We start from the raw sequence: 13,582 nt of genomic DNA on the forward strand, positions 1-13,582 counted from the left end.
GAAATTATCATTTTGCTTCCTAAGGTTGAGGATCTTGAAGTGAAACGTTCTGAAGAAGCACAACACACCATAAAGGTAATTTTTTTGATTTTTAGCCAAGAGCCACTGTAAAATTCCATTGATGATTTATGGCGCACATTGTTTTGGTCAGCCTCGTGTCTGACACCTGCGGAAACCTATCACTGTACTTAAGAGTAATCAAACTAGGCTGACAGTTCCACATATATCACCACCTATCCATGGAAATTTCCTCGTGTCTGGAATGGACACAGCACTCTCTTTCTGGAGGGATGCACCCTACTTACCTAATTTTAGAGAGTATATCCCCAATATATTTAAATACACCCAGTATTTAACCTAAAGTGGAATCTATAAAGGTTAAGAAAAAAGTACAGCATGGAAACCGGCCACTTGGTCCAACCAGTCCGTGCCAGTGTTTATACTCCACACAAGTCTTCACCCGCTCCTTACTGCTCCCATACCGTTCTATTCCCTCTCCCTCATATTAGGTCCCTCTTAAACGTATCTTTTCTAGTGATGAAAGGCCTAACTTATCCAGTCTGTCCTGATATCAATAACCTGCCAACCCTGGTATTATCCTCGTAAAGCTGCACGGTACTCTTTCCATCACTGCTGTATCCTTCCTGTAGTGTGGAGACCAGAATTGAATACAATACTCCAAATGTGATCCAACAAATATTTGTACAAATTCTACATCACCTCCTCACTTTTAGACTCTCTCTAGATATAAAGCCCCAAACCCCAATGGCCTTTTTTAATACGGCCTTATCAACATGTGTAGCTATTTTCAGAGATTTGAATCTATAAACAATGACCTTCCACATGTGCTTGTGTGACTTAAATTTTTATATGTCCTTAATACATCTGCTGGAATCTGACTATTTTTAGAGAATGTTATAGAGCTCTTTCTGTGTTTTCAGGATGACAACAATTTCCTTGGCACTTTGCTTGCCGGAGGGGACACAGCCTTTGTTCATTCTGGCAATTCAGTGTCCAGACCAGAAGAAGGTAACCATTTGCTTGTTTGCTCAGCTGCAGTTGAGCTGTTGTCTAAATTCTTGATCCTGTAGCGTATTGATTAGAGCACCCACCTCACAAGCGAGAGGCCCTGGCTTTGATTTCTGGGCAAGGTGAAACCTTAGGCAAGTTTTTTTACTCCACACGCCTCTGTTTACCTAGCAATAAGTAGGAACCTGGTTATTAGTTGATTAGCGGATCGCTTTCCGGGGTAATAATCCCTTCAAAAATAATAATAATTTGATCACTGAATCCCCGACTGCTTCTGGACACTGCCGTGCGCAATTGGCTGCCATGTTTCGCCCACAAAAGACCTCATTGCTTAAAAAGGGAAGGGAGATCCATAATTGACCTCAGTGTTTTGGGGTTAAGAACGCAAAGATCCAGCCAGGAATCCCATTCCTGATGTTCAATATTGAGTTCAAATAGCATTTTGCTGTGAGAAGTCTCACTGTCAGATCAACACTAGTAGAATAACATAGAATAACGCGTAGAATAACATCTCAGAGAGTCTTACAGGAGCATGGATGGACACCGAAAAGGAGAGAAGGGGGAAATAGGAGGCATAATAATAATCCTTGAAGTTGAGGCGCTTCACAGAATATATTTTAAAATGAATTGACTGTGTATTTTATGGGTGAAATGCAGCAGCCAATTGTGCACTGTCGTGTCCCACAAACAGTTGTGGATTGAGCGAACAAATTATTTATTTTTGGGGGTGCAGGGATTATTACCCATGGAAAGCAATCCGCCAATCGACTATAATCATCCGGGTTCTGATTAGCTGCTAGGTAAACAGGCATGTGGAGTAAGGAAACTTGCCTAAGGTTTCGACCATAAGCGCCATTAAAGAGAGATTTCAAGGCAGGATTTGAAGACGAATGGGGCCAGACAGAGGGGTTGAAGGAGAGAGTTCCAGAGGTCAGAATCGTAGAATCGGAAAGCTCAGCCACCAATGTGGCGCGGGGTGGGGCAGGAGGACGTGCAGCAAGTCTTGAGTTAGCTGTGCGGAGCGGGCATGTACAGGTCACCCACTAACTTTCATTGGTATAAATTCAGGCATGAAGGACAGGTGCTTCTTGGCAGACGGTCCAGATTGAGCTGCATAGTAGCAACGGTACTGCCTCGGGGAAGGAGGAGAAGCATGGGAAGGCAATGCACGGGAAGTTGATCTGTTGATGAATTATTGCCTATTTTAATTTCAGGTAAATTGTTCATCTTGTCCGAAGGAGTTCTCTTTGTTCATCCTCGTTACGGGAGCTTCACAGTTTCAAAGAATCATATGACTGCACTCAAATGTTATGACGGGGTAAGTGCTTTAGGTTCAATAGGAGTGGGTCAGTGTGCATCAGTCTGGCTCAGTGGAATCACTCTTACCTCTGAGAAAGAAGGTTGTGGGTTCAAGCCCACTTTGGGACCTGGAATCACAGAGTCTAAGCTGACACTCCAATGCAGTACATTGTCGGAGGTGCCATCCTTTGGATGAGACGCTAAACCTAGGCCCCACACCATCTATGCCTGTGCAGGTGGACAGTAAAGATAGGAAGTTTCTCTCTCCCGGTGTTCTGACCAACATTCCCCAAATAAAATTGGTCACTCACTCCATTACTGTTTGTAAGATGTTAACACAAAGTCAATCCACTTTACACTGTATCTTGTGAAGTGCTTTGAGACAGCTCGATGTGATAAGGCGCTATATGAAGTGCATGGATTATTATTACTATCATTGCAACTCTCCATTGATTGAGTCTTGCTCCTTTGGGGAAATATTTAGCTGAAAGGTACTATGTAACTGTCCTGTTTAATTCACTTCGCACACAATTGTGACTGAAAAGCATGTATAAATCTAACCCATTGGTCATTATACAAATAAAATTTGATCGTTCACTTCATGCCTGTTTGTGGGATGTTGCTGTACACAAATTGTCTGCCAAGTTCACCTGCAAAATAAACAGTCACTACACTTTACAGTGAATCCAGTGAAGCGCCTTGCGACGTGAGAATAAGTGTAATTTTGCATTATATTGTTTTTTAGTTTTAGAAGGCTTCCATAAACATTGATTTAGTTATTTAATTAAAGATGCGTACTGCTAACTTTATTACCAAATGGTTGATATTGAAACATTTTCCCTCTTGGAAACCATCCGCTTGGCATGAAAGTCTCCTCTCTTCACTAACACTTATTGTTAAGTGTTCGGCTGGAAAAACGAAAGTGACAATAAGCGGAATCTGCTTTGTTTGTTTTGGCGCACTCAATGAAAGATTAAATTGTTTAATATCAGTTTTTTTGTTTAATTTAATTCTTTAAATTGTTTAATGCTTGTCCCCCACATACAAAAAAAAATCTGCTGAGACAAAAGAAAAATCCTTGGCAACTGAGCCCAACTGTCATTGTGTAATTGTTCCTGTTCAGAATTGCTTTGAATATTTTTATTTCCTGCTATGCTCCGTGTCAGCAGCCATTAGTGCAATGTTGAATAAAGACTATTTTTGTCCCAGGCGATTCTTTTCACAATGTACTATGGTCTTGAGGGAACACGGACAGCTCTTAAATTCTGCCTGCGTTGACTCCCGTGGCCAAGTGCCTCACCTGCCTTGCGGCCTCTTTGCCCATCTTCATATCACGTCTGAAGACTAACAGTGCAATTAGTTTCTTTTTTATAAAAAAAATGCATCCAAGTTTTTTCTCCGACTTGAACCTGGATTCAAGTTTATGAACTCCCAGTTGACTTGTCTGGCCAACTTTGCACCAAATGGTGCCTTAACCAATTAGACCTTTGCACAGCTCAACATCCAGTTTTTCTATTGATCGCTTAACAAAAAAAAAGTGGTCACTCATTCCATGACTGTTGTGAGCAATTGGCTGCCGCGTTTCACCCACAAAATACAGTGAATTCACTTTGCAGTATATTCTGTGAAGAGTTTTGAGACCTCTCAACGACGTGATTAAGGCACTATATAAGGATTATTATTATTATTAAGGTGTATCCCTCTTCCTAAAATCTAAAGAATGTTCACAGCGCACAAAAACACCATTTGGCCCATCCTCTCCATGCTGGTGCTAACTCTGTTTAATCTAAACCCATTCCTCTGCGACCTTCAATGCTGTTATTCTGTGAAATGCTTATAAGAACATAGGAAATGCTAGACGAAAAAAGACCAAGGTCCATCTATTTCGCCTTCCACCTTCCTGGTGGTCACATGTACATATGTCCCAATCTGCCTATGTACTATATCCCATAATGTTATTTCCTAAAAGAAAACTATCTAATCTGTGTTTGAAAGAATCAACACTTACTGCTTCAACTGGTTCCCTAAAGAGCTCGTTTCACAGGTTCACTATTCGCTCACTGAAATAGTGTTTGCGTAGATTTGTTCTGAATGTCCCCCCCTTCAATTACAGGCCGTGGCCTCTGGTTTTATTATTCTGGACAAGTTGAAACAGCCTGTCATGATATATATTGTCTTGCTCCTTTAGAATCATAACAACAACAATCATGTTGCCTCTCAATCTTCTCTTTTCCGGTGTGTATATGCCCAATTTACTTAGGCATTCCTCATAATCCAGTCCTTCCATTCCCTCAATCATTTTGGTTGCCCTCCTCTGTATCCTCTCGATTTCTCCAATATCTTTTTTGTATTGCGGTGACCAGAACTTACACAGTACTCTAAGTATGGTCTCACCAATGATTTATACAGTGGCAGGATTACCCCATTATTTCGGCTTGTTATTGATCTTTTGATTCATCCCAACATCTGGTTAGCTTTACTCACTGCAACAGAGTATTGTTGAGAGAACTTCAATTTATTGTCAATCATGACCCCAGGCCCTTTCATTTTCTATACGTATTATTTTCCTTCAATTCACTGTTAAAATCTGACACTGCCTCGGCTTCATTGCTCATTTGTGGTAAAGCTTTCCGAACACTCAACACCCTCTGTGTAGCCCAGAATGAACGGAATAATGGAATATTGCAACGCTTGTGTTATTTTGGGATGGTACCAACAACAATGACTTGCATTTGTATAGTGCCCTTCATGCAGGAACACTACATGCGAAGGCAAGGCATGACAGAGTCTGGACAACATCTGGCCAATTGGTTGGCAGAGTGCATGGTTACCATTTCATTGCCAAGTGTCTCTGATAAGCATATGGTAGAAACCCATTCATAGAACCCTACAAATCGAATCACTGATTCAAGCTCCTCCACTGGAATGAACTCTCATCCATATACCTGTACTGTCTCCCCTTGGAGATTGGCTTTGAGCTGCAGTGCTATGTAAGTGCAAACTGTTGTTGATGTAAACTGTTGTTTGTAAGATTGAGTAAAGAAACAACAACAGATTTTATATAGCGACTTTCCCGGTGGGAGGATGTCCCAAGACTCTGAGAAACTTTGTGGGACAATGCTCTTTGCAAATTGGCTACTATTAACATGAATGAGACACTGTAACAAATTTAAGCCACACAATAACTGAAAAAAAATCTAGTTTCTTTCTCCCTGTATTCCTTCTCCCTGTACCGCAAGTTCTGAGCTCATATAAAATGGAAGCAGAGAAATAGTTAATGAAAAAATATTAACTTGTAAAAGCTATCGTTTGCATCTCAACAAACTCCAAACATCTGGCAGTGTGATGCTATAGCCTTGCAGGGCATCTATAAATGAGGTTCTCATTACTCCCAAGTGAAATGCCTACTAAGTAGAAAACAGATTTCGCCTTTTTTAAAAAAAATCTTTGTTCTATTGTGTATTTGCTTCACAGCCCATAAAGTTGGGGCCCCTCACAGTTTACCCGATCTTCCTTGGGAAATCCTCAAATAATCGTCAGTGCTGTTTCATGAGAAGCTCCTATATATATTTTTTTATATATATATATATATATTTTATATATATATTGTATTCCCTCAGTCCAACTAACAAAAGAGTTGAGACTGGCAAATGCAGGGGATAGAATTTTTTTCACACAGAGTGGTCAGGATATGGAATGCCCAGCTGGAATCCTTGTTTGAAGCAGAATCTGTATTAGCTTTCAAAAGTAGATTATAGCTATAATAATAATAATCCTTGCATTTGATATAGCTCTTTTCACGTCTTCTAGACATCTCAAAGGGGTTCACAGAATATACTAAAAAGTGAATTGACAATATATTTGTGGGCAAAACGCAGCAGCCAATTGCGCACAGCAGCGTCCCACAAACAGTCGTGGATTGAAGTGACCAAATTATTATTGTTTTTTTTCTTGAGGGGTTATTATTAGGCGTGTGGAGTAAAGAAACTTGCCCAAGGTTTCGCGCTGCCGAGAATCAAACCCAGGTCTCTCGATTGTGAGGCGAGTTCTCTAACCACTGAGCTACAGGACTCCTGATCGATATTTGAAATGGAGTATTTGGTATTTGGTGGGGGAGAGGGCGAGCGGAAGGCAGGTTATCGGGACTGAAAGGATTGCTCTTAAAAGATCTAGAGAAGACACTGGGCCAAATTACCTTCTTGATAATAATAATAATAATCGGGCTTCAAAATTAACAACAACAATAATAAGCCTTGCATTTGATGCACGTCTTCGAGGTGTCTCAAAACCTTCACAGAATATACTGTAAAGTGAATTGACTATATATTTTGTGAGTAAAACCCAGGAGCCAATTCACCCAGCAGTGACCCACAAACAGGATTAAGTGACCAGTAAAAAAGTAATTTTTTTTCTGTCCAATAATTTTTTCTGGCAATTGTTTGGAGGGAAGATTGTGAATATTGATTTAGTCGGGGATTTAAAACGATTGAGTCCCACGGTCTTAGTGTTAAGACCAAGGCTTTAACATTTAAAATTGCACAGAATTTTGGAAGATTCTTGAATTCAGTATAGATTTGGAAACCGATTTCCTACAGGTGTTAAAAAGATCTACTATAATAATACTGATGTGGCACCATGTTATCTCTAAATGGTTCATAGCTCCTTACAGTTTTCTGAAAAGTGTACCTATGTATTTTATAGGTTGCAAACAGCAGCCGATTTACACACAGCAATGTTCCACAACCTGAGGAAGATGGTTCCAAATTTTTCCGATATTCCACACAATCTTAAGGATAAGACTGGTGTATTTCACCCATGAAGGAGAGCAACCCTATGGTTGCGGTTAACAGATGGGATTATATTTAGACATTTTGTTGGTTACGTTTGTCATTCAATACTTTCATTGGGTCAAAACAGGCAACTGTTGCATTGCCCTGGCAATCATCCTGTTCCATAAACTGACTCAGGACACTTTGACCTCGATTCTTGTAGCCCATATGTTGTAACTAATGAGTTTTTTTTTGACAAACACAGGATTCACCAGGTGTTGTTGTCACACTTATTATTGAGTACAAAGAATCGCTCCTTCCACATCTGCCCATTCAGTTACACTCTGCAACAAACTGCCTGATCTTCACTCTCATGCCAAGATCCAAAATCTACAAATTGTTTTACTCCAAGGTAAGCAAAGTAGTTCCAGTCTGTTAGTGTGTCCGCTTGTCCTCATTGGCAACATAAGCAGAGTTGTAAAGTCGGCAAAAAATTTTTTAGTTGTGCCATTATTCCCCCCGATAGGGAGACAAACCTGCGCAAGAGCATAGAGAAATGAGCGCACAAGTGTGCAATTAGAGAGAATGCTTGTAGGTGGACGTTTAGAGAGATGTGTGCCCACCTCGTAATATACCAATAAATCTTTTCTGTTCTTTCATTGTTTTGTCATACCCTTGCTACCTCAAGACAAATTCAGCATTAGTGATTTCTTTTTCACCTAAAAATTGGTTCTGCTCTTCCATTCAGGTGCTGACTCTGTGGCAACAGATGGGAGATTCTGGGATTGCATTAAAAATGTGTCAGATTAATCATCTGACGGAGGAGCAGCAAAGGCTGTAAGTAGGTTGCTACGTCTTGATCAAGAATATGTAAATTCACACAGTCGCACCACTACAGTATATCCTGTGCAGCGCTTTGAGACATCTCCGCCATTTGGAAACCTGCTTCTAAATTACGACTAAATTTAAGAATCTTCCAAAAATCTGCCTAATCTTAAATTTTAAAGCCTTGGTCTTAAAGTTAAGACCGTGGGACTCCATAATAACACTAATAATAATCCTTGCATTTGGAAAAGCGCCTTATCAGGTCAGAAGGACGTCTCAAAGCGCTTCACAGGATTTACTGTGAAATGGAGTAACTATATTTGTCGCCAAATCCCAGCCCCCAGTGACTGGTCTGCCCCTCCAATTCCTGCTGATGAGCCAGACTGGCTGTACTGTCATCAGCAGTGCCTAGATATACTGCGGATTCACCTTGTTCAGGAACTAGACTAGAAACCGCCCTAGAGGGTGGGCTTGATTCCGACATTCCATTGCCAAGCATGTCATCTTGGAGCCAGTTCAGCCCCAAGGAAATCTTGCTTATCTTACCTGACTTATGTAATGATGGGCAATAATAAAGTTCAGGAATTCTCTCAATCCTACTGAAATAATATTCCTTTTTTTAAAATGTTTATATAAAGTGCCGCTAACATGACACTGCATTTCAGTGTAATCCTTGAATGTTGTGCTCTTCCCAATAGACACTTTGACCTGCAGAAGCTCTTTGAGGTCAGGTCTATACCAATGGATGAAGGTTCAAGCCTTCTGAAAGTCATCTGTGCTAACCTCCCGGAACTTGACGTGTAAGTTTTCCTTTTATTTCACCACATTTTTATCAAATTATTTATTGTGTTTTCAATATCTGGCCGTCCATCACTGCTACTTCTGTAGCTGCTAAGGAAAGGGAACTTGTAGAAAGCGGGCTTCAAAATTTACAATAAATTACATTTGTGTAGCGCCTTTCATGTCGGGAGGACATCCCAAGGCGCTGGGTTTCCACCTAAATTGGGGGTTGGAATCAAAAGAGGGAAAGGCAAGGGATTGGGAGGTTGACTGAAAGCACGGTCAAAGAGGAAGGTCTTGAGATGGGCCTTGAGAGGCAAGGGAGAGGTGAGGCAGAGGGGCTCCGGCATGGATTCCAGAGCGTGGGCAGAAAGACTGAAGGCCAGACCAATCAAAGGCAGCGAGAGCAGGGTGGGGATGTGGAGCAGGGGGAGCGGACATGTTGGTAACGTTTTAGTAGGTCACAGAGGTAGGGAGGGGCAAGACTATGAAGGGCTTTAAAAGAGAACAATAACAATAAATTACACTTGTATAGCGGCCTTCACGTCGGAGCGACGTCCCAGGGTGCTGGACAATTGGGTTTTGGACCTGAGCTGGAAATTGGGGTTAAGAGGGGTGGAAGGCAGCGGGGAGGGAGGGTGGCCAAAGGCACAGTCGAAGGGAAAGGTCTTTAAACAGGACTTCAAGGAGGCAAGAGAGGTGTGAGGTGGAGGGATTGAGTTCCAGAGAGTGGGGGGACAGAGAGGCTGAATGCCCGACCGCCATCGATGGGGCAGGAAGTGCGGGGAACCTGCAGCAGACAGCTGTCCGCCTAGCAGAGGGAGCAGACAGGCTGATATGGGGTTAGGAGGTTACAGAGGTTTGGGGGAGCAAGACCGTGGAGGGCTTTGAAGGTGAGAACGAGGATTTTGAACTGGATTCTCTGAGGGATGGGGAACCAGTGAAACCAGGTGAGGGGGTGATCGGCTCCTGGAGCTTGATGCGGGAGAGGATACGAGCTGCAGAGTTTTGAACAATCTGCAGCTTGTGGAGGGGAGAGTTGGGAAATCCAGGGAGCAGGACGTTAGTATAGGACATGATGAAAGCATTGATGAGGATCTCGGCGGCTTGAGGGGAGAGGCAGTGGCGGAGACGGGCAATGTTGTGGAGTTGGGGGGGGAAGGCAAAACAGGTCATGGCACGATGCATTTAAGAATTTGTAAAAATTCTGGGCGTTCTGAAATGCTACATACATAAATTAAATCGAGACCTAGAAATGGACTCTCTACCCGAATGTGTGGACCTAAATTCTCCTGTTTTTAAATGTCTTTCCCTCAGGTTTTTACAGCATTTCACTGTGAGCAGCGTGAGCAATGAGCCTGTGAGAAGAGCCGACCTGTTTACACTGCTCCAACGGCCAAAGTTCAGTCCATCCCTCAGCGAAGGGCAGAACAAGGTAATGAAAGGCATTTAATGCTGCTCGTGCACTGTGGCTCTGGGGACTCCAAACCTCTGCCTGTGAAACCTTGGGATGTCCTTTCCAACAGCAGCGTTCTGTGTCGCTATATAACAACAAAATTATATTTGTATGGCATCGTTCATATTGGAAGGACACCCCAGAACGCTGGACAGTTGAGGTTTGCACCTGAACTGGGGGTTTAACTTAAGTGGAGTGGAGGGCAGCAGGATGAAAAAAATATAAAATATATATAGATATATATATATCAATGCAGGTTATTGTTGCTGTTGTCATGCCAGTGTGATAAGGCTCTGTATCAAATGCCAGGAATATTGGTATTCGACCGTTCTACCCTCCTACACTGACTGTCCTCTGCCCTCCCTGATCCTAACCCCCCCCCCACCGCTTGGATCCTAATCCTGCTCCTTGGGGCACCCTCCCAACGTAAAAGGCGCTTTATAAATGTAATCTTCTATTGTATCCTGTCAAGCGTTTTGAGATGTCTCAACAACCCGATAAAGCTCTGTATCAAATGCAAGGTTTATGATCAGTATTATTTATCTAGTTCCCTTTTGAAAGCCAACATGGATTCTACCTCAACCACGAGTCCCAGCAGAGCATTCCATATCTAATTCTGTGTGAAAATTCCTCCCCTAACCTCATTTGCTGGTTTACTATCTTAAATTGTTGCTCTCTAGTCATTGACTCACCAACCAGTGGAAATAATTTCTGCCTATTGACTTTGATCAGGTCAATCCCCAACATTCTCTGTTCCAGCAGAAAAATTCCCAGTTCCTCCAGTCTCATAAGTCAAACCACTCGTAAATCTCTTCAGCATCCACTATATTGCCTTGATGTCCTTCTGAAAGACAAATGCAAAATTCCATCCGTTGTATTAGTATAATAATATATTATAAATATTATAATGTAGTATAATATAATGTGGGAGGATGTCCCAAAGTGTTTCAGAATATATAAAATACAGTAAATTTACTTTACAGTATATCCTGTAAAGTGCTTTGAGACGCCTCAATGACATGGTAAGGCACTGTATCAAATGCAAAGATTATTATTTATTGTTATAAGATATTGCCTGAAACGTGCTTTTTCTTCCATTTGCCAGCTGACCTGTTGTAGCTTCCCAGAACTATACTTTTTTTTATGACTTTGCATGTTTGTTTCAGATGGTAATCACAATAATCACTGGTCTACCTGGCAGCTACAAGGAAGAGCTTTGCAGCTTCATGGTTAACGTGAACAAAGAGCTTGGAAGGTTGGTACCAAACGTGTTGTTTTGTGAGGGCATTGAGTTTGTTGTGGAGACTACAGGTGCCAGTTTGGCTCATTTGGCGGCATTCTCGCCTCTAGGTATCAAGCCTGTGGGTTTTAGGCGCATGTCACAGCTTGAGCTCGCATCCAGACTGACTCTACACTACATCTTTTATGCATCTATGCTGGATGAAGCACCTTTAGGTAGGAGTTGGGATACAAATCTGCAATACAGGGAAACTGTATAATCCGTCATTTCTGAGCATCGACTAAGCTCTCCAAACAAATGACACAAGAACGTTTTATTGCTGATGACTGCACCCCTGTGATGCATTCCGAAGATCTTCAGCTAATGATGGATAAATTTGCAGCTTCCACTAGCAACTCCTATTATTATTCTTCTTCTATTAGTCAGAAGAAGACAGAAGTAATGTATCATCCAGCTCCTGGGAAGCCGTGTGTTAGACCGTCGATCACTACCAGTAAAACTGAATTGAATGCGGTCAAGGAATTTCACCTATCTTAGAAGTGTACTATCTGATGATGCAAAGATCAATAAGGAAGTAATGGCTCGCATGCAGAGAACAAGCGTGGTCTTTAGAAGACTGTCTAAGTGTGTTCGGTATCAAGGTACCCACTAAACTGAAGGTTTATAAGGTGGTTGTCCTTACCAACAACAACAACAAGATTACATTTGTTTAGTGCCTTTCACGTCGGGAGGACGTCCCAATCTCCTGTATGGATGTTAAACATGGATACTCTTTAGAACGCACATTCAACAGCTGGAAAGCTTTCACCAAGGGCACCTTCACACCTTACTTTGTATCAGGTGGCAGAACAATATCGCTAACAGTGAAGTTCTGGAATGTGCTGACAGCATTGAGGCTATGATCATCAATGCTTAGCTCTGTGGCGCTGGACAAATCGTTAGGATAGACAAGTTTTTAGGTTGCCGAAGCAAGTGCTTTATGGCAAACTGGTGGATGGCAGAAGAAAGCATGGTGGACAATACAAGGACACACTGAACTTATGCTCGAAGCAATGCAATGTGGTCGTTGACTTTTGGGAAACTCTGGCCTCCGACAGACAACAATGACGTGTTGAAGTGAGAGAAGCTCTGTAAGCGCTCTGAGACGCCGTCCGGCATGGAGGGCGCTATATAAATCCAAATTGTTGTTGGAGTGAAGGGCTTTGAGGAACAACACTGTGTCAGTGTTTCGGCAAGCCATGAGGGCCTTGGGATGTCCTCCCGACGGGAAAGATGTTTTATAACTCGTGGAGTGCTGTAGCTCAGTGGTTAGAGCACTCGACTTGCAAGCGAGAGACCTGAGTTCAATTCCAAGCAGAGGGCGAAACCTTGGGCAAGTTTCCTTACTCCACACACCTAATAATAATCCCTCCAAAACAAACAATAATAAATTGGTCATTTTCAAACCATGACTGTTTGTGGGACACTGCTGTGCACAATTGGCTGCCGTGTTTCGCCCACAAATATACAGTCAATTCACTTTACAGTCTATTCTGTGAAGCGCTTTGAGACATCAGTATTGTTTATTCACCTCATGACTGCTGGTGGGACATTGTGCTGTATTTAGTTGCAAAAAATAAGACTCTACATTCGCCTCCTCTCTTTCTGTCTTTGGGACATCCTCCCAACGTGAAACAACAACAACAAAAAAATTACATTTATAGGGCGCCTTTCACATTGGGAGGACGTCCCAAGGCGCTGAAAGGTGCAATATAAGTGTAAATTGTATTGCATTGTATTTAAGGCCAACTCAAATGCTGCCTCTTTGAACGTGCCGATGGCCTCTCCCTTCCCTTTACTTTTTTCACTTCCCCATGCTCAGTGTCCAACCCTATCCCTGTGAAGGACTCCCAAGGCGTTGGCCCACATCAGGGTGATCAACTGGCAGACCAATTGTAATGAAAACGGGCCGATTTAATTCTCCACCTCTAATTCATCTGGCCCACCCGCTCTCTCCATAACCCGTAAAGGTTGTTTCTGGAAGGGAAACACAAAAATATTGCTATGGGTTCTGCGGACATTTCTCAAATAGGGCATCCGGTTCTAACCCTGCTTTACGTGAAAGGCACTATGTAATCACAAGTTTTGTTGTTGATAGTAATTACTGTGAAGTGCTCTGAGAAGTTTCAGTGTTACTTTTCCATT

At 42.2% G+C, this 13,582-nt stretch overlaps 1 protein-coding gene across 1 annotated transcript in view; it reads left to right on the forward strand.

Moving 5' to 3' along the window:
• dnaaf9 (dynein axonemal assembly factor 9) overlaps positions 1-13,582 on the forward strand; it is an 82,505-nt gene that overhangs the window by 52,031 nt on the left and 16,892 nt on the right. The window contains exons 19-26 of the mRNA XM_007907964.2: positions 25-75; positions 942-1,029; positions 2,244-2,347; positions 7,363-7,509; positions 7,846-7,934; positions 8,621-8,722; positions 10,020-10,137; positions 11,325-11,413. Coding sequence (XP_007906155.2) covers positions 25-75; positions 942-1,029; positions 2,244-2,347; positions 7,363-7,509; positions 7,846-7,934; positions 8,621-8,722; positions 10,020-10,137; positions 11,325-11,413 — 788 coding nt within the window. The remainder of the gene's footprint in view (positions 1-24; positions 76-941; positions 1,030-2,243; positions 2,348-7,362; positions 7,510-7,845; positions 7,935-8,620; positions 8,723-10,019; positions 10,138-11,324; positions 11,414-13,582) is intronic.

This window comes from Callorhinchus milii, unplaced genomic scaffold (assembly GCF_018977255.1).
Source record: "Callorhinchus milii isolate IMCB2004 unplaced genomic scaffold, IMCB_Cmil_1.0 Scaffold1, whole genome shotgun sequence".
Classification (NCBI taxonomy): Eukaryota; Metazoa; Chordata; class Chondrichthyes; order Chimaeriformes; family Callorhinchidae; genus Callorhinchus; species Callorhinchus milii.